Source organism: Elephas maximus, chromosome X (assembly GCF_024166365.1).
Source record: "Elephas maximus indicus isolate mEleMax1 chromosome X, mEleMax1 primary haplotype, whole genome shotgun sequence".
NCBI lineage: Eukaryota > Metazoa > Chordata > Mammalia > Proboscidea > Elephantidae > Elephas > Elephas maximus.
The window spans coordinates 169,819,876-169,842,156 of NC_064846.1; the positions used below are offsets into that span (position 1 = coordinate 169,819,876).

A 22,281-nucleotide genomic window follows, 5' to 3' on the forward strand; every position below is an offset into this window, starting at 1 on the left:
GAACCTGTGCTCTGGGGATCTCAGGTCCCTTTATTTAAGGAATGTTTTATTATGCCTGCCACAATCCTGCCCTTTTTTGTTGCCACGAATAAAATTATCTATAATTTTTTGTCAGTTAGTTAATGTGGATATAGACCCCAGGGTACAGTTGAAAAGCATAATACCATTTAGAAAATTACAAGCATCTAAATTACCCAAGTCTTTGCCAGCCGTGACATGTGGTGAATAGAACAACGTAATAGGCATTTTGTAATTCTCTGAAATGATTTTATAAAATTGTCGTGATCAAATTAGGAGCTGGGAAGGCAAATTCATTCCCAGTAGATGCCAAAATCCAATCACTTGCTTTAATTTGAATTAATAGAGACTGGCCCAGCAGGGCTTTAACTCGGTGTATTGCAGCGGATTTGTGACTTCATGGTGTTAACTTTAAAACCAGAATCTTCTCTGAGAATATATTTGTACGATCATTAATGTTCTGTAACATCAACTCAAAGCACGTTCTGAGAGACCTGATTTCTTCCACAGCTGATCGTGGTTCCACTGATAACACAAGCACAAGTAGAAAGAAGACACCATTGCCCAGTTCAGCTCCAAATTCCCAAGGCCAGGAAACCACGACTGTTGCTTTTAAATGTGCTTTATAGCAAGAAAACCCATTGCCATGGAGTCAATTCCGACACATAGTGACCTTGTATCAAGAAGCACTGTACAAATCGGGAAAGACCATTACTTTAGCTTTTCCCAGGCATCCCTTTTTTTGTCCTTTTCAACTCTTTCTCCTTTGCATTAGGGAAAGAGCCTTAGAGATGAGAAGGTCTGGTTTTTTCAGTCCCTCTCTTCCCTCTGTGGAATTCTCTGCAAATAAAATTTCTCACATGCAAATGTACAGTTGGAAGAAAAGAGCCTCAGTAGTGCTTTGCTTTTAGAGCTGCCGGGATCCAGGCTAATTCTTTCATCTTCCATCTTTTCTTGGTGATGTTTTCTTTTCGATAGTGTGCCTGGTGCCAGATAACCAAATGTAGTGATATGCAGATTCCAGTTTTGTGAGACTTCCTTCCCGGGAGATTCTTCGTGTATCTGGTCTTTGATCTTTTAGTTTAGGGACCTTATTACACTTTCCTCTGGGTTTTGATGCTAAATCTCCTTTCTGCCCTGGACCTCTCTTTATCCCAGTCACAAGATTCCATACTAACCATTTCATTTCAAAGATACCTATGCAAGTTTCCTTAGCTTTGTTCTTCCAATCTACCAAGATCCAGGCAAGTGTTCTTTTACTTATTAGCATCACCTTCCAACTTTAACACTATGCCTTCCATCTTCTTAGAAAAAAAAAGAATTCCACAGTGTCATTTGCTCAGCTGACTCTCCAATATTTCCATTAAATATTTTTCAACAACGCGGTGGCTTTGCCCAAGTTGTGCTAATTTTGCCATTACCACGTGAATCAGTTAGCTTTAGCTACATAACAAACTACGCCAAAATGCAGTGGCATAAACCGACAACTATCGTCTATTCTCATTATTTGTGGTAGTTATGTCTTAGAAAGTGCCCTCAAATACCGAATTAGTGAAAACCGAACCAGCCTTGTTCAGCCTCAGCCGGGAATGTTTTGCCACTCTGTGCGTGCACATATCTGTGAATGACCAGGAGTATTTTTAGTGAATAGGTGAATTCGAGAACACGGAATCCATGAATAATGAGGATGAACTGGGTTTATTTAGGTCATGATTCTGCGAGTCAGCAGTTCAGGCCAGGATCAACTGGGCGAGTGATCCTTCCAGTTTGGGCCGGGCTTGGCTGTTCCTGCCTGGGCTTGTTCACACATCTGGAGACCATGGATGATGCGGCTGGGAGGACTGGGGCCTCTCTCCATGGGACTGCCCATCCTCCAGCAGGCTAGCCTGGGTTTCTTCATAAGATGGTCTCAGGCCCCAAGAGCAGCAAGAGGACAAGCCCCAATGCATGGAAGCCAGCCACATGGCTGAGCCCAGGTCAGTGCTGGAGGGCACTCCCAAAGGGCTGGGCACCAGCAGCCAAGGGGTCCCCAGTCACATCTGCATACTCACAGTGAGCCTCTCTGTGGCCTCTGGGCATTGCTGAAGCACCAACATGAAAGGGGAACTGAACTGCCTCCATGATAGATAATAAGAGAACTCCAAAAATTATTTCTGCCTAAAATGTTCCCTGTCTGGGCTTCCTGGAAATAAGCTCAATTACTGTCATTTCACCAGGCAGATCCTCCCAGGTTGAAAGGTGGGTTTCAGGCATTCCCCTTGATCAGTGAGGTCATTTCGCTCACACTTTGGTTACATGGAAGCGCTGAAAACCAGTAATGAGAACTCAAAACTCACAGGATGACGTCTGCAGTGCGTGCGCTGCACAGGGAAGCCGGTGTTTTCAAGATTGCCATTACCTTGTCATTACAAGAGCAAAGCGTAGCAAGGGAGTAGACTCATCAGGAAACTTTCTCCGCACCCAATCCCCCTCCGGCCTCTTGTCACATGACATGCCACGTGCACTGACAAGTTATTCCTGAGCCACCTGATGCATGTGGTTAATGAACTCCGATCCCACAGGCTTTAAGACTCATGCCTGATTTGCAAAGACAAGGCTTTCATCATCTGAGTCTGAGCAGCAACAGAGCACAGCGGTTAAGATTCCAAAGCCTAAAGCCAGACTGCTGGGTTCAACTCCCAGCATACCAGCTTGGTGACCTTGGGCAGGTGACTTAACCTCTCTGTGCTTCAGTTACCTTGCCTAGCAAATGCAGAATAACAGTACTGACCTTATTAGCTCACTGTGAGGATGAAATGAGTTGACATATATCAAACAGAGTCCCTGGGAGGGGGGTACAAACAGTTAACGTGCTCGACTGTTAACCGAAATGTTAGCGGTTCAAGTCCACCCAGAGGTGCCTCAGAAGAAAGTCCTGGCCATCTACTTCTGAAAAATCAGCCACTGAAACCCTTTGGAGCACAGTTCTACTCTGACACACATGGGGTCGCCATGCGTGGGAATCGGCAGCAACTGGTTCGGTCTGGTTTTCTATGTGAAATGCTTGGAACTGTGCTTAGCACACAAGTGCTACAGGAGTATCTGCTCTTCTTATTATTGGTACAAAAGACAAGAAGCCACACTCACCTCCGGTATGCCTGAGCCACAGGCGTAGGGCGCAAATACTCGCACCAGGGAGACGGCCAAAAATGCAAAGAGCAATGCCCACAGGATGTACATTAAGTAATTCAGAATGTAAGCACTGGCACCCTACATGAGAGACACAAAACAAGAAGGACATGTGAGCCCTGGCGGACCTGCACGGCATACCCAGCCCTGCCCTCCCGGTGAGAGCAGCTGCCTGGGCGGGACTGGGCAGTTCTGTCCCCTCCCAGAGAAACACAAAGGCCCCGGTGGTGTTATCAGCTGTTGCTATTGCCACGGGCAGCACACACAAACACAGCGCCCGGTGTTTTATTTCTCTAGGAGCTGTTTACACAGCCCTTCCACAGGGCAAAATCTCCACTGTAATGGAAACCGTGAATAACATTGGGTTTTAATTGCCACTTGCACAAGAGTTAATGAAAGGTGTGACACAGAAAAGCCTGCCTTCAAGACCCTGGAGGATTTGTTTTGTCTCATCTGCAGTGGACGGGTCTCTCTTGGCTTTTGCGGCCACAGCAAGCACCCGCACCGCCAGTGATGAAGTGTCGGAACTGTATTTTAGAGTACTCTAAACTCTTCTTTTTTTTTTTTCGAAACCCTGGTGGCGTAGTGGTTAAGTGCTATGGCTGCTAACCAAAGGGTCAGCAGTTCGAATCCACCAGGCGCTCCTTGGAAACTCTATGGGGCAGTTCTACTCTGTCCCATAGGGTCGCTATGAGTCGGAATCGACTCAACAGCACTGGGTTTGGTTGTTTTTTTGTTTGTTTGTTATTGCCACTCACAGTGGGGTACGGACCCACAGCCTCAGCATCACCTGGGAGCTTGGGAAAGATAGGATTCTCAGGCCCCACCCCCAGCCTGTGGAATCAGGAACTCTGGAGATGGGGTCTGGCAAAATGTGTTTGAACAAGCCCTCCAGGGAATTCTGATGCAGGCAGCGTTTGAGAGGCACTGTTAGAGGGAAAAAAAAACTCCCATCATCTCCTTCAGAATAATTCACTGGACCGTGTATCCCAAATTATCTGCTGTGTGGAGAACATTTTCTAGACTGAACCCCCAGTCCATGGTCTTTCACCTGGTCTGTGGGGGGGACCACATTTCTCTGGGCCTCAGCTTCTTGCCATCTGGATGATTCAGTGAGGGGGAGGAAGGAGAGGTCACTTATGAGGCAGGCCATGGCCACATGTGTGTGCCTGTAGAAATGCATAAGCCCGGTCCAGGAGACTGCTCTGGCCTTTCCAAGCACATATATTCACACCCTAAGTGTTGAGAAATCGGACTGAGGGATAGCTTTCACCCACTTCAAGATGGACTTTTTTGGAGACTAAAAATAACTTCTCGCTCTTGCTAACAATAATTCTTTGAACCAGAGTATAAATCTTAAAAAAGGCTGAAAAGATAGACGGCCATATTGCCGCAAAACACAGATTGCTAGGAGGAGTGAAGAAAGAAAATATGGTGCCTGGCCAATCCCGCCTGCCCACTCTCCCATCAACTCGAGGAGAGAATTTATTTTTGGAAGTAATGGAGAGCACTGAGAACGTGTGAGATTTCAAGATCCCTGTCTACTTCAGACATCTGAAGGAATTAATTTTTAATTCCACTGAGAAAGAGGTTTAGCAAAATGGCAAAGGGCATTCCAAATGTCTTCAGCTGTGGTAAGTCAATCGGGGGGCGGCAGCGGCGGGGAGCGGGAGAGAGAGACATAGTAATAGTTAATATACCTTCCAACAACAGCTCTAGCTGGAACAGCCCTCACATTACCCCTAATACGACTCCTGGCAACCTACCTCCCCTTCACCTGGGTTTCTGATTGTTCAATGGCTAATAGTCATTATGGTAGCAACTGAATTTGGTTAGAAATTAACTCTTTTCCTGAGCTAAGGTTTTTATAAAGATCTGAAACTTTAAGATCCATGAAAGCAAGATTCCAGTTCACCACCATACCTTCCATCCCTGGGACATTCTCATCATAGAAAGCCTAGAAACATCTTTAGCACACTTATAACATGCATTGAAAGATAAACTACAATGAGATACAACTTCACACTCACTAGGATAGCTATAATCAAAAACAGGTAATAAAAAGTGACGAGGATGTGGAGAAGTCAGAACCCTCATCCATTGCTGGTGGGAAGGTAAAATGGTGCAGCCACCGTGCAGCCAGAGTTTGGCAGTTCCTCAAAAGATTATAAACAGTTACCATCATTGTTGTTATATGCGGTTGAGTCGGTTCCAACTCATAGCAACCCTATAGGACAGATTAGAACTGCCCCATAAGGTTTCTAAGGGGCAGCTGGCGGTTTCAAACTGATGTCCTTTTGGTTAGCAGCCAAGCTCTTAACCACTGCGCCACCAGGGCTCCATATGACCCAGGAATTCCACTCCTAGGTTTATACCCAAGAAAAATGAAAATATACATCCACACAAAAACTTGTACACAGACGTTAAAAGCAGTATTATTCATGATAGTCAAAAAGTGGAAACAACCCAAATGTCCATCAACTGATGAATGAATTAACAAAATGTGGTATAATCATATAATGGAATAAGTATTTGGCCATAAAAACAAATGACATATGATACATGCTACGACACAGATGAGCCTTGAAAACATTATGCAACGTCAAAGAGGCCAAACACTAAAGACTATATACTGTATGATTCCATTTATATGAAATTTCCAGAAAAGACAAATCCATGGAGTCAGAAAGTAGATTAGTGATTGCCTGGGGCTGGAGGATGGGGAGTGACTGCTAAGGGGTATGAGGTTTCTTTTAGGGATGATAAAAATTTTGTAAAATTAGGTAGTGGCAATGGTAATACAACTTTGTAAATATACTAAAAACCACTGAGCTGTACACTTTAAATGAGTAAATGGTATGGTATGTGAATGAAATCTCAATAAAGCTGCTATTTAAAAAAAATAAAGGTGACTTGTCTCCTCAATTAGAAGGCATAAAAATCAGTCCTATTTCTTCAGCATGATCAACAAACCACCTCAGTAAGAAAAACAAAGCCAAATGCAAGGCTTTAAAAATACATATATATAGTACACATGAAACAATGGGGATGGGTTTCCAACTGATGTTTGAGTGGTTGCATTAGAGCTAGAGAAAAACAAGTCACACTAGTTTTAAGCCATGGACTATCATGAGAACAGACACTTGAGAGTGAAATCACAGACATTGTGAAACCACCGAGCCGTGACCCTGCCCAGACACTCACCTCCGACTGATTTACCAGCAGCTCCGACCATTTCTTCCACAAGGGACACTTGTCCCTGTCCTCAAAAGTGGTCTCATTGGAAGTCCAGCAGCACTGTTCATGGCTGTACCAGAAGGCTGACAGGCAGACACCCTCCTTCAGGTCTGTCATCCAGTCGACAGCGAGGTCAATCACCCCAGCCAAGGTTCCTGGAAGAAGCAGCACCAGCCACTCAGAGGAACCACTCCATGATGCCAGGGGCACGCACAACACCAGGCCAATACGGGAGCAAGTCAGTAAGGATGCCCAGAAGTGCACACCATGGAGCCACCACTAACCTAGGATGCATCCTGATTCATCGTCATCATCACACATTCATCCATGGTGTGGGCAAGGCAGTGGCCAGCCCAGTGAGGGATACAGAAGCCAACAGTGTGTGGCCCTCCAGTGGCTTAAAATCAGGTTGAAGAGAGAGACACACAGGTCTACACTCTTATCAGAAAGCACCGGGCTGAGTGGCTTTCGGAACTCATCCCTTTGCAGATTTTGAAAATAGGTTACATATACCAATGAATGACATAATCTGGGGCAGAACCCAGGGATCACACACATTGATATTCCTGCAGAGAAACACGACAATTCCAACAAAGTGGAGGTATAACAACCATAACAGCTTCATGTCATTTAAGGTTTTGCCATTATGTTACTAAATGGCAACAAAACTTGGGGAAAAACTTGTTTATTAGAGCTTTCTGGAATTTTCTGAACTACAAGTAAGGGCTTGTGGCTCTGCAAATAACTACCTGAAAAGCCAAACAGAAGTGGGATAAAATAGTGCTCAGTAGGCCACAGATGGCTACTTTGGGTCTTTCCAGAATAACCTGTTCTAGCCTTTTATGAAGGCAGGGAGTGCTTTCAGGCTACTTAATTTTACCAAGTTTTACTGGTCCTCATGATAGTGTCAACTCCCAGCCCGCATCATGCCCACATACCCACAAGGGCGCTCACCCCTTCCTCCTCCCGTCCTTTCAGAAAAAGCTGCCAGCCCCATTTCTAGGGCTCATGTCCCACCTCTGCCCTGGATGGCACCCCTCGCCCAATCTGGTTCTAGTAGCTCCTCCTTCCTTCTCCTGGATCCTCAACCTCTCCCTCTCTGAAAGCTTCTTCCTGTCAGCATTTAAACATGCTCTCATCACCCCCATTTTAGAAATAATTCCATAAAAGCCTCTCAGTTCCACTCTGCCCTCCAACCATCATCTTCTCTCTTCCCTACTATTTCTGAAAGACTGGCTACAATGTGGAGAACCTACTGGACTGAGACAAGACTGGAGGCAAGGAGGCCAGAGAGAAGGTTCTGGCAGCTTTCAGGCCTGGAAGGATTCCACCATGATGGTTTGAAGGGCCATAGCTGTGGTGGAGGAGGGAAGCGAAGTGAGTCAAGAGAGTCCAGGGAAAAATCAGAATTGCCAGGCCGTAGCGATGGCCTGGAGGAGAAGCATCCACTGTTGTCATCTGGGCAAGTGCCTGGATGGTGGGGTTCTCCTCTCAGCTGCGCAGAGGACCATTCAGTCCAGCACTGGACACACTGAGTGTGAGTGGCGCCATGTAGTGGGCTCAAAAGGCAATACATCAGGTGTCCCTCCGCCATTCCCATTCAGTGGCATTGACCGCCTGGGACAATGTTAACATGTTTTGTGAGGGAAGGCCTCAAATGGAAGATGACATTTGAACAAAGACCTGAAGAAGGTCAGGGGGATAGGGGTCCTGCAGATAGACGGAGCAAGACCGCTGATCGCCCCAAATGCGGGTGCAGCCTGCTCATTCATTCCTTATCCTATTGCGCCATCTGCTGTCTTTACTGTGGATTCTAGCGCTGACGGCTACGGGCCTCTGTTTTGTTTTGTGGTACAACAGTGACATCCAGTGGTGGCTTCCTGGTAAACACCCTGTAGGAAATGCTCCTGGGTTCTTGTCGTGGGAGTCAAAACATAACAGCCAAAGTGGCACCGTGGGGGCAACAGGCCAGGCAGTGGAACCCCTGGGTCCTTTCCCTGGGGAAAAGGGAAATGAATGGAGCAGAGCTCCCCGATTCTCCCTTCAAGGTACATCCAGACCAAAAGAACACTTATGGAAAAAGGGGAGTTATGGCGTAACGGGGACATTTTCTGTTTGGAATAAAGAAAAAGTTTTGGAAATGCATAACGGTGCTGGTTGCACAACATGGTGAATGTCATTACTGCCACTGAATTCTACACTTAAGAAATAGTTAAAATGGCAAACTTTGTTACATATATTTTACCACAATAAAAAAAAATATGGCAAAAACCACTTCAACCCTGTTTTCAATATCATTCCTTTCTTGCCTTCCTCCTTGTACTCCACGGACTCTCCTTTCTCCAGTAGTCTCGCCCCTTTTCTCCAGTACAATCCCCTAGAAGGGGGCTTTTTAAAGCCCCCCAGGTCAGGCCATCCCCCAGCTACTGTTTAATTGGTCTGCTGTGGAGCCAACGGCACTATTTTTTTTTTTCAGTTCCCCAGGTGATTCCTCCTGAACCAAATGACAGAAATCTGGTTGAGACTGGAAGCCAGCTGGTGAAAATCCAGGCTCTGAGATGGATCCATGCAGCTAGGCTGCACTGGTTACTCCAGCTAGAATCCAAGTTTCTTCATTCTCCCTATTTCTTCCTCCTTCCTGGGAGCTAGGGATAGTGATACACTCAAGATTTAACATATCTATTCTAAATGAGGACATCAAAATTCACAGCACACTCCCACCTCATCTACCTTCAAACCTCTCATAGAAGCAGTCAAGCAAAACTGGTGGTAAAAAGCCGTGGATCTATGAAGTCTAGTCTTCCTCCCCCATGGCTGCCGTTATATACTGGGAAATCCACTGGGGAAGGAAGGACCAAATCAGAGAAATGGATGGTGGCTGCTATGACTAGTTGGGAAGCGTTCCCCTTCCCAGCATTCCTGTTGGCTCTTTATGCCATGCCAAGGGGGACAGAGCCCTTCCCTGGCCATCAAGCCCCTCCTATAATTGTATACAGAATAAATCAATGATTGCCCAGAAATTTCAATCCTCTGTAATCACAAAATTTACATCTGTGCCCCATTAGTGCTATCCTTCTTACAGCACTTACTTTTCTGCCTGATTTACAATGCAGTCCCTGATCGATTCTCTAACTGTGACTATTATGCTGGTATATTTAAGAGTTTTTATTAAGGGGATCTCCTGAGCAGGCTTGTATGTTCTTTCCTAAACAATAACCTTCACATCCTCTTATACAGATATGTGTTTCAAGAAACAATTTGCATGAAAAGCTCATGTGTTTTGATATTACAGCAGGTTTCCCGTCCAGATTTTCATCCATTCATTCTAGAAACACCTATTGCTCGTAAATACGGAGTTTGGATTATAAAAACAAAAGATGCACAGTTCCTGAGAATCAGAACAATGTATTGGCTGGAGATACCTCCCCTGGGACTACCTCAGATCCTGTGGCTGTCCAGCACTATTTTGAGCAGTATTTTTTAGGATGGTTATGATTCATTCTAGAGCCTGCCAGTATTGGTAAAAGTCAATCCTGTATGGTGGCTTAGCATTGGTGAACCAAAATTCCCTATATTGTGTTACCTTCTTCATAAACTAGTACTACAGAATGTAAAATGTGTACTTCCAATAAAATCAAGTATGGTAAGAAACCCTTGTACTGGGTAGAAAGGGCCAGCCATCTCTATAATTATAGCTCTCCACATGACTGGGCGTGGGGCCATGCTGCAGGCCTGCATTATGGATGAGATATTAAATATATGGTCATGTATTTTGCTCTTAGATATTTCCAGTAACAACTCCCTTGGATGGGGTAAAAGGGAAACACTCCGTATTCTGAATTTCACCCCTGCCAGTTGGTGCTTCGGGGTCGGGCATACCCAGCTTTGGCCATGGGAGTACTGCATACCCTACCACGTACCTGCCAGCAAGCCGATGAGCAGCATCACAACCCATCCTGACCAGGCATCCAGCAGACTCTTGATGAACTCCCATATGGACTCCTTGCTTTTGCTGGTTATCTAGAAACAAAGCAGATATAGTGGTCAGTCTGAACACGTTTTCCGATTTATGCTTCCTTCCCTGAAATGATCTTCCCTTTCTCCATCCTTACTGCACTGCCTTCAGTCCGACCTTCCTCTTTCTCCTCAATTAACATCGGAGTTTCCTGTTTTCTCCCTTTGCAATACATCTTTATTGTATTCTATGGCCTTCAGGATAAAACACAAACTCCTCTCTGTGACCTACTTGGTCGTTCCCAGTGTGGCCCCATCGCCCCTGCTTCCAGGCATATCTCTACTCCCCTCTTCCAAGAATTCTCCACCAGACTCTCGAAGCTCCATGATACTGCCCCAAGGCACCATGTTCTTTCATACCTCTGTGACTTAAACAGGGCCACTTCTGATGCTTAGAATCCTTTCCCCTTTCTCTTCCTAGCAAACTCTTAGACATGATTCAACCCCCAACTAAAATGTCACCCTCTGCTGGCCCCTCCTGTGATCCCTAGCACTTGAAACATAACTTTACTGTGGCCCATTAAAATATACTGACTCCCAGATTAGAACTGCTTTAGGTGAAGGGAAGGACAACACTCAATACATGGAAGGTCAGCTCAACTGGACTGGACTAAAAGCAAAGAAGTTTCCAGGATAAACTGAATGCTTCAAAGGTCAGCGGAGCAAGGGCGGGGGTTTGGGGACCATGGTTTAAGGGGACTTCTAAGTCAATTGGCAAAATAATTCTATTATGAAAACATTCTGCATCCCACTTTGAAATGTGGCGTCTGGGGTCTTAAATGTTAACAAGTGGCCATCTAAGATGCATCAATTGGTCTCAACCCAGCTGGAGCAAAGGAAAATGAAGAACAACAAGGTCACACGACAACTAAGAGCCCAAGAGACAGAAAGGGCCACATGAACCAGAGACCTACATCATCCTGAGACCAGAAGAACTAGTTGGTGCCCGGCCACAATCGATGACTGCCCTGACAGGGAGCACAACAGAGAACTCCTGAGGGAACAGGAGTTCAGTGGGATGCAGACCCCAAATTCTCATAAAAAGACCATACTTAATGGTCTGACTGAGACTAGAGGAATCCCGGCGGCCATGCTCCCCAGACCTTCTGTTGGCACAGGACAGGAACCATCCCCGAAGACAACTCATCAGACATGAAAGGGACTGGTCAGCGGGTGGGAGAGAGACGCTGATGAAGAGTGAGCTAATTATATCAGGTGGACACTGGAGCGTGTGTTGGCATCTCTTGTCTGGAGGGGGGATGGGAGGATAGAGAGAGAGGGAAGCTGGCAAAATTGTCATGAAAGGAGAGACTGAAAGGGCTGACTCAAAAGGGGGAGAGCAAGTGGGAGTACGGAGTAAGATGTGTATAAACTTATATGTGACAGACTGATTGGATTTGTAAACGTTCACTTGAAGCTTAATAAAAGTTAATAAAAAAATATATATATACTGACTGCCAACTCAAGGTCAGGTACTGGAATCTCTAATTTCACAAACATGCATCTCATTTAATCTTTGGGTATAATTACCTCTATCTTTACAAGTGAGAAAATGAGGCCCAGAAATGGCACTCCCAAAGTCATCCAGCCTAAGGAGTCATGGGCAAGTTGTGGCCCCAGATTTTTCTGGTTTCAGAGTCCCTCCTTGTCCTCTATACCACTTTCCATCTATCTTATGGCCTCCTACTCAGAGTGCCTGGTATTGTTCATAGCTCTGCATCTCCCGCTTGCCCTTCTCTTCTTTAGAATCTAGCCCAGTGCGTGACACATAAGCCTACACCTCCCTCAATAACTGTTGAAGGAAAGCATGCTGTTGAATGAAAACTGGGGTGCAGCCATTTGAAAGGATCCCTTTCAAGATGTCCTCGATGGACACCACATACCTTTCTGTGTCGGTCAGTGTCCCGTGACTTCTCCCGTAACCAGTCAATGGTGTGAAAGTCCTCATATGTTCCCACATCAGGGAATGGCTCGTCGAGAAAATCCATCAGGTTCCCAGAGCCACTCATTGCACCAGCATTGACCATACTAATCCCACCTGGAAAGGATAACCAGTGGTTGTCAAAGGAAGCAAGATGTCCACACGGACACAACAGAACATGATCCACATGCTGTATTTTCTGACATAAGAAAAAATGTCAGCATGGGCCTCTCTCATAATGGGACATAGATATTTCTGAAAAGCCTCACACTTTGCCAAAGCAAGGCATAAAAATCAGAGGGTGGAAGGGTGAATGAGGTTGGGCCATACCACTCAAAACCCATGCAACTGTGTAACCAAATCAATCATTGGTTCCCAGAAGATCGAGCGGACCACTCAGGAGGCAGGCCACGTGGTTGTCATCATGGATGTTAAAAAACGTACACCCCAAGGAGAGGGAAAATGCTGGCAAGGCTTGAGTTAGCATGTCGCAACCAAAGCAATCTGCAGATTAAAGTGTTCCTCTACATCAGGGAGGCCGCTGCAAAGATGGGCAAGGGAAACATGCAGCCTGCCGTGAGCCATGAGCCATGAGCCATGAGCCATGAGCCATGAGCCATGAGCCATGAGCCATGAGCCATGAGCCATGAGCCATGAGCCATGAGCCATGAGCCAAGAGCCAGTCGAGGCTGGCAGCACACTGCCCTGGGGAAGGGGCCCTGGGTGCAGACGCTCGTTTTCAATTGTTCTTAAAATACAGTTAAAAGGCCATACATCTAAAGGTGGTGAAATCATTTTAAAATGGATAGTGGGGATGGCTGCACAGCAAGATGAACATAACTAATGTCACTGAATTAAACATGTAAAAAAGGTTGAACTGGCAAATGTTTTGTTTTGTATGTTTTTACCACAATAAAACAATTAAAAAGTTGTTTTAATCCAACTGATTTCCCACTAAGTCCATCCAATGAAAAAAGAATAGTCTTTTCAACAAATGGTGCTGGGACAACTGATAAAAAAATCAACTGATATCCACATGCAAAAGGATGAAGCGGGACCCGTACTTCACGTCATGTATGAACATTAACCCAAAATGGACCAACGACCAATTAAGAACCATAATCACAAAACTCTTTGAAGAAACCATAGGAGCAATGTTTCGGGGCCTTGTTTATGAAAATGGATCGTTAGACGTGACACCAAAAGCACAAGCAACAAAAGAAAAAAACACAGACAAATTGGACTTCATCAAAATTCAAAACATTTGTGCACCAAAGGACTTTATGAAGAAAGTAAAGAGACAACCTACAGACCAGGAAAACCATCTGATAAGGGTTTAACTTAATGTCCAGAATATATAAAGAACTCCTACAACTCAAGAACAAAAAGACAAACAACCCAATTTAAAAATGTGCAAAGAACTTGAATAGCTGTTTCTCCAAAGAAGGTATACAAATGACCAAAAAGCACTTGAAAAGTTGCTCAACATCATTAGTCATTAAGGAAATGCAAATCAAAACCACAGTGAGATACCACTTCACCCCCACTAGGATGGCTACTACAAAAACAGTAATGTTGGCGAGGATGTGGCGAAATTGGAACCTTCATCCATTGCTGGTGGAATTGTAAAATGGAGCAGCCAACACGGAAAACAGTTTGGTGGTTCCTCGAAAAGTTCAATATTGAATTATCATATGACCCAGAAATTACACTTCTAAGGTATTACCCAAAAAACTTGAAAGCAGGGACTCAAGAAGACACTTGTTCACCATAAGTTCCTTGCAGCACTATTCACAGCAGCCAAAAGGTGAGACAACCCAAATGACCATTAACAGATGAATGGGTAAACAAAATGTGGTCTATTCATACAATGGAATATTATTCAGCCATAAAGAGAAATGAAGCCCTGATATATGTTACCACATGGATGAACCTTGAAAACATCATGCTGAATGAAGTAAGTCAGACACAAAGGGCAACTATTCACTTACATGAAATATCTAGAATAGGCAAATGCTTAGGGCTCAAAGCAGGCCTTCGAACCGGTTCCATCCAGTTGGAACCTCTGCTGAGAATTTGCATCTCTAACAAGTTCCCAGGCAATGCTAATACTGCTGGTTAGGAACCAGTCCTGAGAACCATCAGGAGAGCAGTGGTTCTCAAATCTTATTATACATAAGAATCACCTGGGGATCTTGTTAAACTGTAGATTCTGATTCAGTATATCTGGGGTGGAAATGCAAATTCTCAGCAGGAGTTCAAACTAGAAAGAACCTGTTTGAAGCCCTGGACCAAAGTTCATTAGTGGTTACCAGGGGCTGAGGGGAGTTATTACTTAAGAGGTACTGAGTTTCTGTTTGGGGTGATGGAAAAGTTTTGGAAATAAATAGCTGTGAGAGTTGCACGACATGGTGAATTTCATTTAAGTCACTAAATCATACACTTAAAAATAGTTGAAATGGTAAATGTTTTATTAAATATATTTCACCACAATAAAATTTTTAAAAGGGGGACCTCCTGCTACCAGGCATGGCGCAGTGGAGGGGGTCTTCCCTCTGCTGCCTAAGGCAATTCCACTTCTACTCGTCCGGCTCCCTGGCCCGGGAACCAACCACAAGTGAACCCCCACAAGCGATACTGCCATCAGAGCCCAATGTACAAATCACAGAGGAGCTAACCTGAGATGCAGATAATGCTTGGTGGCAGGACTCAGGCTCATCACATGCAAGCCTACAGTTAACAAACAACTACAAAAACAAGAGGCTGGAATAAGCGCAAAATAAAAATCACTTTGGCAAAGAGCATGGAAATTGGAATTATGGGGGGAGGACCCCAAAAGTGCTGGGATCGATGACTGAAGAGTTGAAGGGTGGTTGTAAAAATATTTAAGTGTGGACTTCTCTCATTGTTCTTATGTATTTTTATATGAGAAGGGCTCAACCGAGGCCTGCTGAAACTGTGTTTGAATCAAATTGAAACATTCCTAAGGCCCAGGTAGGGTAATCACCTTACAAGCAATGAAATGGCCATTGTGATTGATTTACTGACCTTCTGCGCAACTCGGCTGCTTTAAAACTTTAAAATGCCCTTACAGCTTGAGGCTTGAGCCGTGCCAGCTCAAAAACTATACCCCTTGATGAGTACCCAGGGAGGCATCATTGCATAGGTCAGTAGCAACCAAGGATAGACGGGAAGGAATGAAACTAGAAAGCAAAGATTGGTAATGGGCTCTCATTACATGTGGGAGAGAAAATCTCCGATGCTGATCCCCATTGGGAAACCAGCATATAGAAGAATAACAGAGACTTGGACATTTTATTAAAAAGGCATTCATAGTAACTGAAATTTAACCAAATCACTATCAAGCAGCTAGTCCAGGCGGTCATGCTTGAAACAAAGTCAGCCCAAAGAACAACTACATGTTTAAACTCTGATGGAGTATGGTCACGACAACTAGACACAATGGATAGAGGAAAACAAACTTGACCCAATCTACAGAGCTCTGGGAGGCTTCCCTGGGGCTCAAGGAGGAGGTGGTGACATCACTTCTGAGGGTGATGTTAGGAGACAGGAGAAGTGCAGCAAGAGGGCATCCAGGGCAGAAAAATCCAAAGGACTCTCTCAGGGGTCCACGTGGGAGAGGTGGATGGATGAGTGTCTTAGCTTCCTAGTGCTGCTGTTAACAGAGGAGCCCTGGGTGGTACAGTGGTTAAGTGCTTGGCTGCTAACCAAAAAGTCAGCAGTTTGAATCCACTAGCCACTCCTTGGAAACCCTATGGGGGTCACTAGGATTTAGAATCAACTCGACGGCAATGGGTTTGGTTTTTGGTTTGCCATAACAGAAATACCACAAGTGGGCAGCGCTAACAAACAGAAATTCATTTTCTCACAGTTCAGGAGGCCGGAAGTCCGTATTCAGGGTGCCAGCTCTAGGAGAAAGCTCTCTCTCTGTCCACTCTGGGGGAAAATCCTTGTCTCAGCTTCTCTAGCTCCTGGGAGATCTCCACGTGGCACCTAACTTCCCCCATTTCTGTTTAATTGCTCCTGTGCCTAATCTGCTCCTTTTATATTTCAAAAGTGACTGGATTAAGACACACCCTACACTGATATGGTCTCATTAACATAACAAAGAAAATCCTATTCCCAAAACCACAGGTACAGGGATTGGGATTCCAACACATATTCTGGGGGGACACAATTCAATTCATAACAGTGAGGGACTAGAATCCAGCCAGACAGGGGAGGAATGGGGCATGAACTCTGCAGGCTTGTTAGCTGAGAAATAAACTTCATTCCAGCAAGTTCAATATAGCAAAAGGAACCACCCCACATGAATGTGATCCGCCATTTGCACCTCTGAGAGAAGCCCTCACTCCTCTCACCTCATTCTATTTCTTCTCTCCAACTACAGCACTTCTGCTGGCAGAAGATACCTCTGCTCTGGCCTCAAGACCATGGTTTCAAGGCACGACAGCATCCTAGAGCCTGGATACAGGACTCCTACTTATTCTTGATCATCTAGGTCAGGGGTCAGCACACTGTGGCCCCTGGGCTAAATCCAGCCTAGCGCCTGGTTGTGTAAATAAAGTTTTTACCAGCACACAGCCATGCCCACTTCTTGACTTGCTATCTATGGCTGCTTTCATGCAGAGCTGAGTAGTTACAACAAAGACCATATGGCCCACAAAGCCAAAAATGTTTACTATCTGGTCCTTTACAGAAAAAGTTTGCCAGCCCCTGATCTATGTGGTGGACTGATTGCAAGAACAACCCCTATTCTAGGTGGAAAGATCCCAGATGTCCATCGACAGAGGAGTGGATAAACAAAATGTGGTCTATCCATACAATGGATATTATTCAGCCAGAAAGAGGAATGAAGTCCTGATACATGCTACAACATGGATGTTGTTGTTGTTGTTAGGTGTCGTCGAGTCAGTTCCGACTCATAGCGACCCTATGCACAACAGAACGAAACACTGCCCGGTCCTGCGCCATTCTTAAATCGTTGTTATCCTTGAGCTCATTGTTGCAGCCACTGTGTCAGTCCACCTCGTTGAGGGTCTTCCTCTTTTCTGCTGACCCTGTACTCTGCCAAGCATGATGTCCTTCTCTAAGGACTGATCCCTCCTGACAACATGTCCAAAGTATGTAAGATGCAGTCTCGCCATCCTTGCCTCTAAGGAGCATTCTGGCTGTACTTCTTCCAAGACAGATGTGTTTGTTCTTTTGGCAGTCCATGGTATATTCAATATTCTTCGCCAACACCACAATTCAAAGGCATCAACTCTTCTTCGGTCTTCCTTATTCATTGTCCAGCTTTCCCATGCATATGATGTGATTGAAAATACCATGGCTTGGGTCAGGCGCACCTTAGTCTTCAGGGTGACATCTTTCCTCTTTGACACTTTGAAGAGGTCCTTTGCAGCAGATTTGCCCAATGCGATGCGTCTTTTGATTTCTTGACTGCTGCTCCCATGGCTGTTGATTGTGGATCCAAGTAAAACGAAATCCTTGACAACTTCAATCTTTTCTCCGTTTATCATGATGTTGCTCATTGGTTCAGTTGTGAGGATTTTTGTTTTCTTTATGTTGAGGTGTAATCCATACTGAAGGCTGTGGTCTTTGATCTTATTCAGTAAGTGCTTCAAGTCCTCTTCACTTTCAGCAAGCAAGGTTGTGTCATCTGTGTAACACAGGTTGTTAATGAGCCTTCCTCCAATCCTGATGCCCCGTTCTTCTTCATATAGTCCAGCTTCTCGTATTATTTGTTCAGCATACAGATTAAATAGGTATGGTGAAAGAATACAACCCTGACACACACCTTTCCTGACTTTAAACCAATCAGTATCCCCTTGTTCTGTCCAAACTACTGCCTCTTGATCTATGTAAAGGTTCCTCATGAGCACAATTAAGTGTTCTGGAATTCCCATTCTTCTCAGTGTTATCCATAGTTTGTTATGATCCACACAGTCGAATGCCTTTGCATAGTCAATAAAACACAGGTAATAAGTCAGTCACAAAAGGACAGGTATTGTTATGATCCCACTTTTATGAAATATCTAGAACAGCAAATGCATAGAAACAAAAAGCAGATTTGTGTTTACCAGGAGTTAGGGTTGGGGGGAGGGGGAATGGAGGAGTTATTGCTTAATAAGTACTGAGTTTCTGTTTGGGGTGAGAAAAACTTGTGGCAATAGATAGTGGAGATAATTGTACAACATGGTGAATGGGTGAATGTAATTACTATATTTTTATGCAAATAACACGTGTTATATGTTTTTTGCCAACCTCACCCTCCCCCTGCCCCCAACACAGGAGGCAGTTGGCAAAAAAACCATATAACACATTATTTGCATAAAAATATGGTAATGTCATTGAATCGTACACTTAAAAATGGTTAAGATGGCAAAATTTTTGCTATATATATATTTTACCACAATAAAATAAAATGCTATTGTGACCTCCATGACCATTATTGCTCTAACACATAGAAGTGGAGATCAAAAAATGTAGCCCAGAAGAGACTTGACAAATATACATAAAAAGAAAGCTACAGGTAAGCAGTGGAGTCTCATTACCAGCAAGGTCAGCAGTTCACATCTACCAGGCACTCCTTGGAAACCCTATGGGGCAGTTATTCTCTGTCCTATAGGGTCACTATGAGTCGGAATCAACTCCATGGCAGTGGGTTTGGTTTTTGGGTACAACTATTACCACTATGCAAATCCAGAACATTTTCAACCCCACTAAAAGAAACCCCATACTCATTAGCAGTCACTCCCATTTTCCCTTCCATAACCCCAAGCAACCACTAATCTACTTTCAGTCTCTATGGATTTGCCCATTCTGGACATTTCATATAAATGGACTCAGACAATATGTGGTCTTTTGTGTCTGGCTTCTTTCACTTAGCACAGCGTTTTCAAGATTCATCCAATTGCAGCATGTATCAGTATTTCATTCCTTTTTATTACTGAATAATATTCCATTGTATAGAAAGACCCATTTTATTTATCCATTCATCGCTGATGGACATTTGGGCTATTTCCACTTTTTGGCTATTATAAATAATGCTGGTGTAAACATTCATGTACACGTTTTTCTATAAACATATGTTTTCAGTTCTCTTGGGAAGACACCTAAGAGTAGAATTGCAGAGTCATATAATAACTCTATTTTTAACCTTTTGAGGAAGTTCTAGACTTAAATAATTTTTCTTAAATAAGTTTTTATTCCACTACCCCTATGTCAGCTCTTTACCCCTATGTCAGCTTGACGTAGTGTGGTGGCTTGTGTGTTGCTATGATGCTAGAAGCTATGCCACCAGTACTTCAAATACCAGCAGGAAACAGGTTTCAGCAGAGCTTCTAGACTAAAAGAAACTAGAAAGAAAGGCCTGATGATCTACTTCCAAAAATTAGCCAATGAAAACCCTATGGATCATGACAAAATATGGTCCGATACCAGAATATTGTCACAGTACACCAACGATACTGAGGATGACACAGGACCAGGCAACATTTCCTTCTGTTGTACATGGAGTCACCATAAGTCAGAGCCAACTCAACAGCAATTAACAAGTTTTTTATTGAAGTAAACATAAAAATGCACATGAAAACATAATAACACACAAATCATAAGTGTGCATACAGCTCCATGAATTTTCGCTAAGGGAACTCACCCACGTGACCAGCACCTGGAACAAGGAACAGAATGTGACCAGCCCCCGGAAGTCTTCTTGTGTCCCCTTAGTCCCTCCCCACCCCCAAGGGCAACCACCATCTTCTCACACCACAGATTACTTTTGCCAGCTTTTGAACGTTACCTAACTGATTTCTGTTGTTTCCGCCTTTTTTTGCTCCACATTGATTATAAGATCCATACATGTTGAGTGTGATTATCATTTTTTCATTCTCTTTGCTCTATAACGATGTTAGCAAACTTTTTCTGTTAATTACCAAATAGTAAATATCTGAGGCTTTTCCAGTCATATGATCTCTGTCGGGACTACTCTGCCATTGTAGTGTGAGTGCAGCCAGACAATATGTAAATGAATGACTGTGGCTATGTGCCCGTAAAACTTTATGGACACTGAAATTTGAATTTCATATAATTTTCACATATCAAAAAGTAATAATATTCTTTAGTTTTCTTTTTTCCCCCAATCACGAAAAAAACATAAAAACCACTTTTAGCTCATGAACCTTACAGAAGCAGACTGCAGGCTAAATTTGGCCCACAGGTTGTAGTTTCCTAACCCCAGCTCTATAATATTCAGTTGTGGGACTAAACCACAACGTATTTATCCATTCTATTACGGATGGACATTTGAGGTGTTTCCCATTTGGAGCCATTTGGAATCATGCTGCCATCATTTTTTATACCCACCCTTAAAACGCCGGTGTTGAAGACCTGTCTCCCCTCTCTGCCTACCTGTGGCCTAGGTCCATAGAACATGACAATTTTTATGCTGGCATTCCTCTCCCAAATGAGGCCGTATCATCTTATTTGCCAACTTGCTGTATTAGCTAATCTCCAGGTGACTTGGGCAGAAGGAAAGAAAAGTCAGACCTCCGATTAAAAAATTAAAAGTCTCCAATCAGCAAGGAAGGCCAGTCATCACAGGTGCTAACTGCCAGCAGATTCCTCCACCAGCACGGGCATGGGAGACACTGCCAAGAAATCTCTTGCTGGTCTCATGAGCATTTCCAACAAGCTTTCTCCTTCCTGTCCCCTTGCAGCAATTTAACTGACATCCAGGGTCAATAAACATTTCCCATAAAAGGCCAGGTGGAAAATATTTTAGACTTTGTGGGCCATATGCTCTCTGTCAACTACTCTGCTGTTGTAGCATACAGCAGCAATATACAGTATGTAAACAAATGGGTGTGGTTGTGTGCCAATAAAACTTTATTTACAAAAACAAGCAGCCAGCCAAATTTGGCCTGTGGGCCATAGTTTACCAATCGCCCGTTTATACCACAAACATGTACTGGGCACCTGCTACCTGCCAGGACCCTGTCTGAGGCACTAGAGCTGTCAGCATGTCTACAGGTCTCATCTTCTAACACGATTCAGCAAGCAAATAATTCCGACCCACTGTGACAAGTACAGCTGGAGCCCTGGTGGTGCAGTGGTTTAGCATTCAGCTGCTAACCAAAAAGTTGGCAGTTTGAATCCACCAGGCACTCCTCAGAAACCCTATGGGGCAGTTCTACTCTGTCGTATAGGGTCGCTATGAGTTGGAATCAACTCAACAGCAATGGTTTTGTGTGTGTGTGTGTGTGTGTGTGTGTGTGTGTGTGTGTGTGACAAGTACAAAGTCATGGTCCATCCTCACAGGATTTTAGAGTTGGAAGGAACTGAGACCTGGAAAATTCAACTAAAGGACCTTACTAGCAACACTTCAAGGAGCCCTCGTGGCACAGTGGTTAAGAGCTCGGCTGCTAACCGAAAGGTTGACGGTTAAAACCCATCAGCTGCTCCATGGGAGAAAAGACCTGGCAATTTGCTCCTGTAAAGATTACAGCCTTGGAAACCCTATGGAGCAGCAGTTCTGTTCTGTCCCATAGGGTCGCTGTGAGTTGGAATCAGCTCCACAGCACACAACAATGGCAACTATTCCACCTGAAGCTTTGCAAAATGAAAAGGTAGCGCCTAAACACACACACTGAGATCGCCATCATATTCTCTAATCAGAAAAGTATCTCCACCTAATTAGCTATTCCAATGCTACAAGATTCCAGAAGCCCTTGGCTCATGAATAAAAGCATGACCATACCAGAGCTTTACAAAGTGGTCAAGATCATCAGAGCTAGAGGTTACCAATACTGCTTACAAGACATGGTGAAAGACACATTGGTTCCAGAACCACACAGCCGGAGGAAAGGACCCGAAAACCTCACATTCAGACCCAGGCTCTG

General features: G+C 44.2%; 1 protein-coding gene across 2 annotated transcripts in view; it reads right to left on the bottom strand.

Moving 5' to 3' along the window:
* The window catches only part of CLCN4 (chloride voltage-gated channel 4), a 74,234-nt gene that overhangs the window by 35,984 nt on the left and 15,969 nt on the right, over positions 1–22,281 (bottom strand). For both annotated transcript variants that reach the window (XR_007515975.1, XM_049873122.1), the window contains exons 3-6: positions 12,321–12,475; positions 10,344–10,443; positions 6,391–6,578; positions 3,145–3,267 (exon numbers count right to left, since the gene is read on the bottom strand). Coding sequence is in view for 1 of the 2 variants with exons in the window: in XM_049873122.1 (XP_049729079.1) it covers positions 3,145–3,267; positions 6,391–6,578; positions 10,344–10,443; positions 12,321–12,464 (555 nt within the window). In the remaining variant the exon portion in view is untranslated. The remainder of the gene's footprint in view (positions 1–3,144; positions 3,268–6,390; positions 6,579–10,343; positions 10,444–12,320; positions 12,476–22,281) is intronic.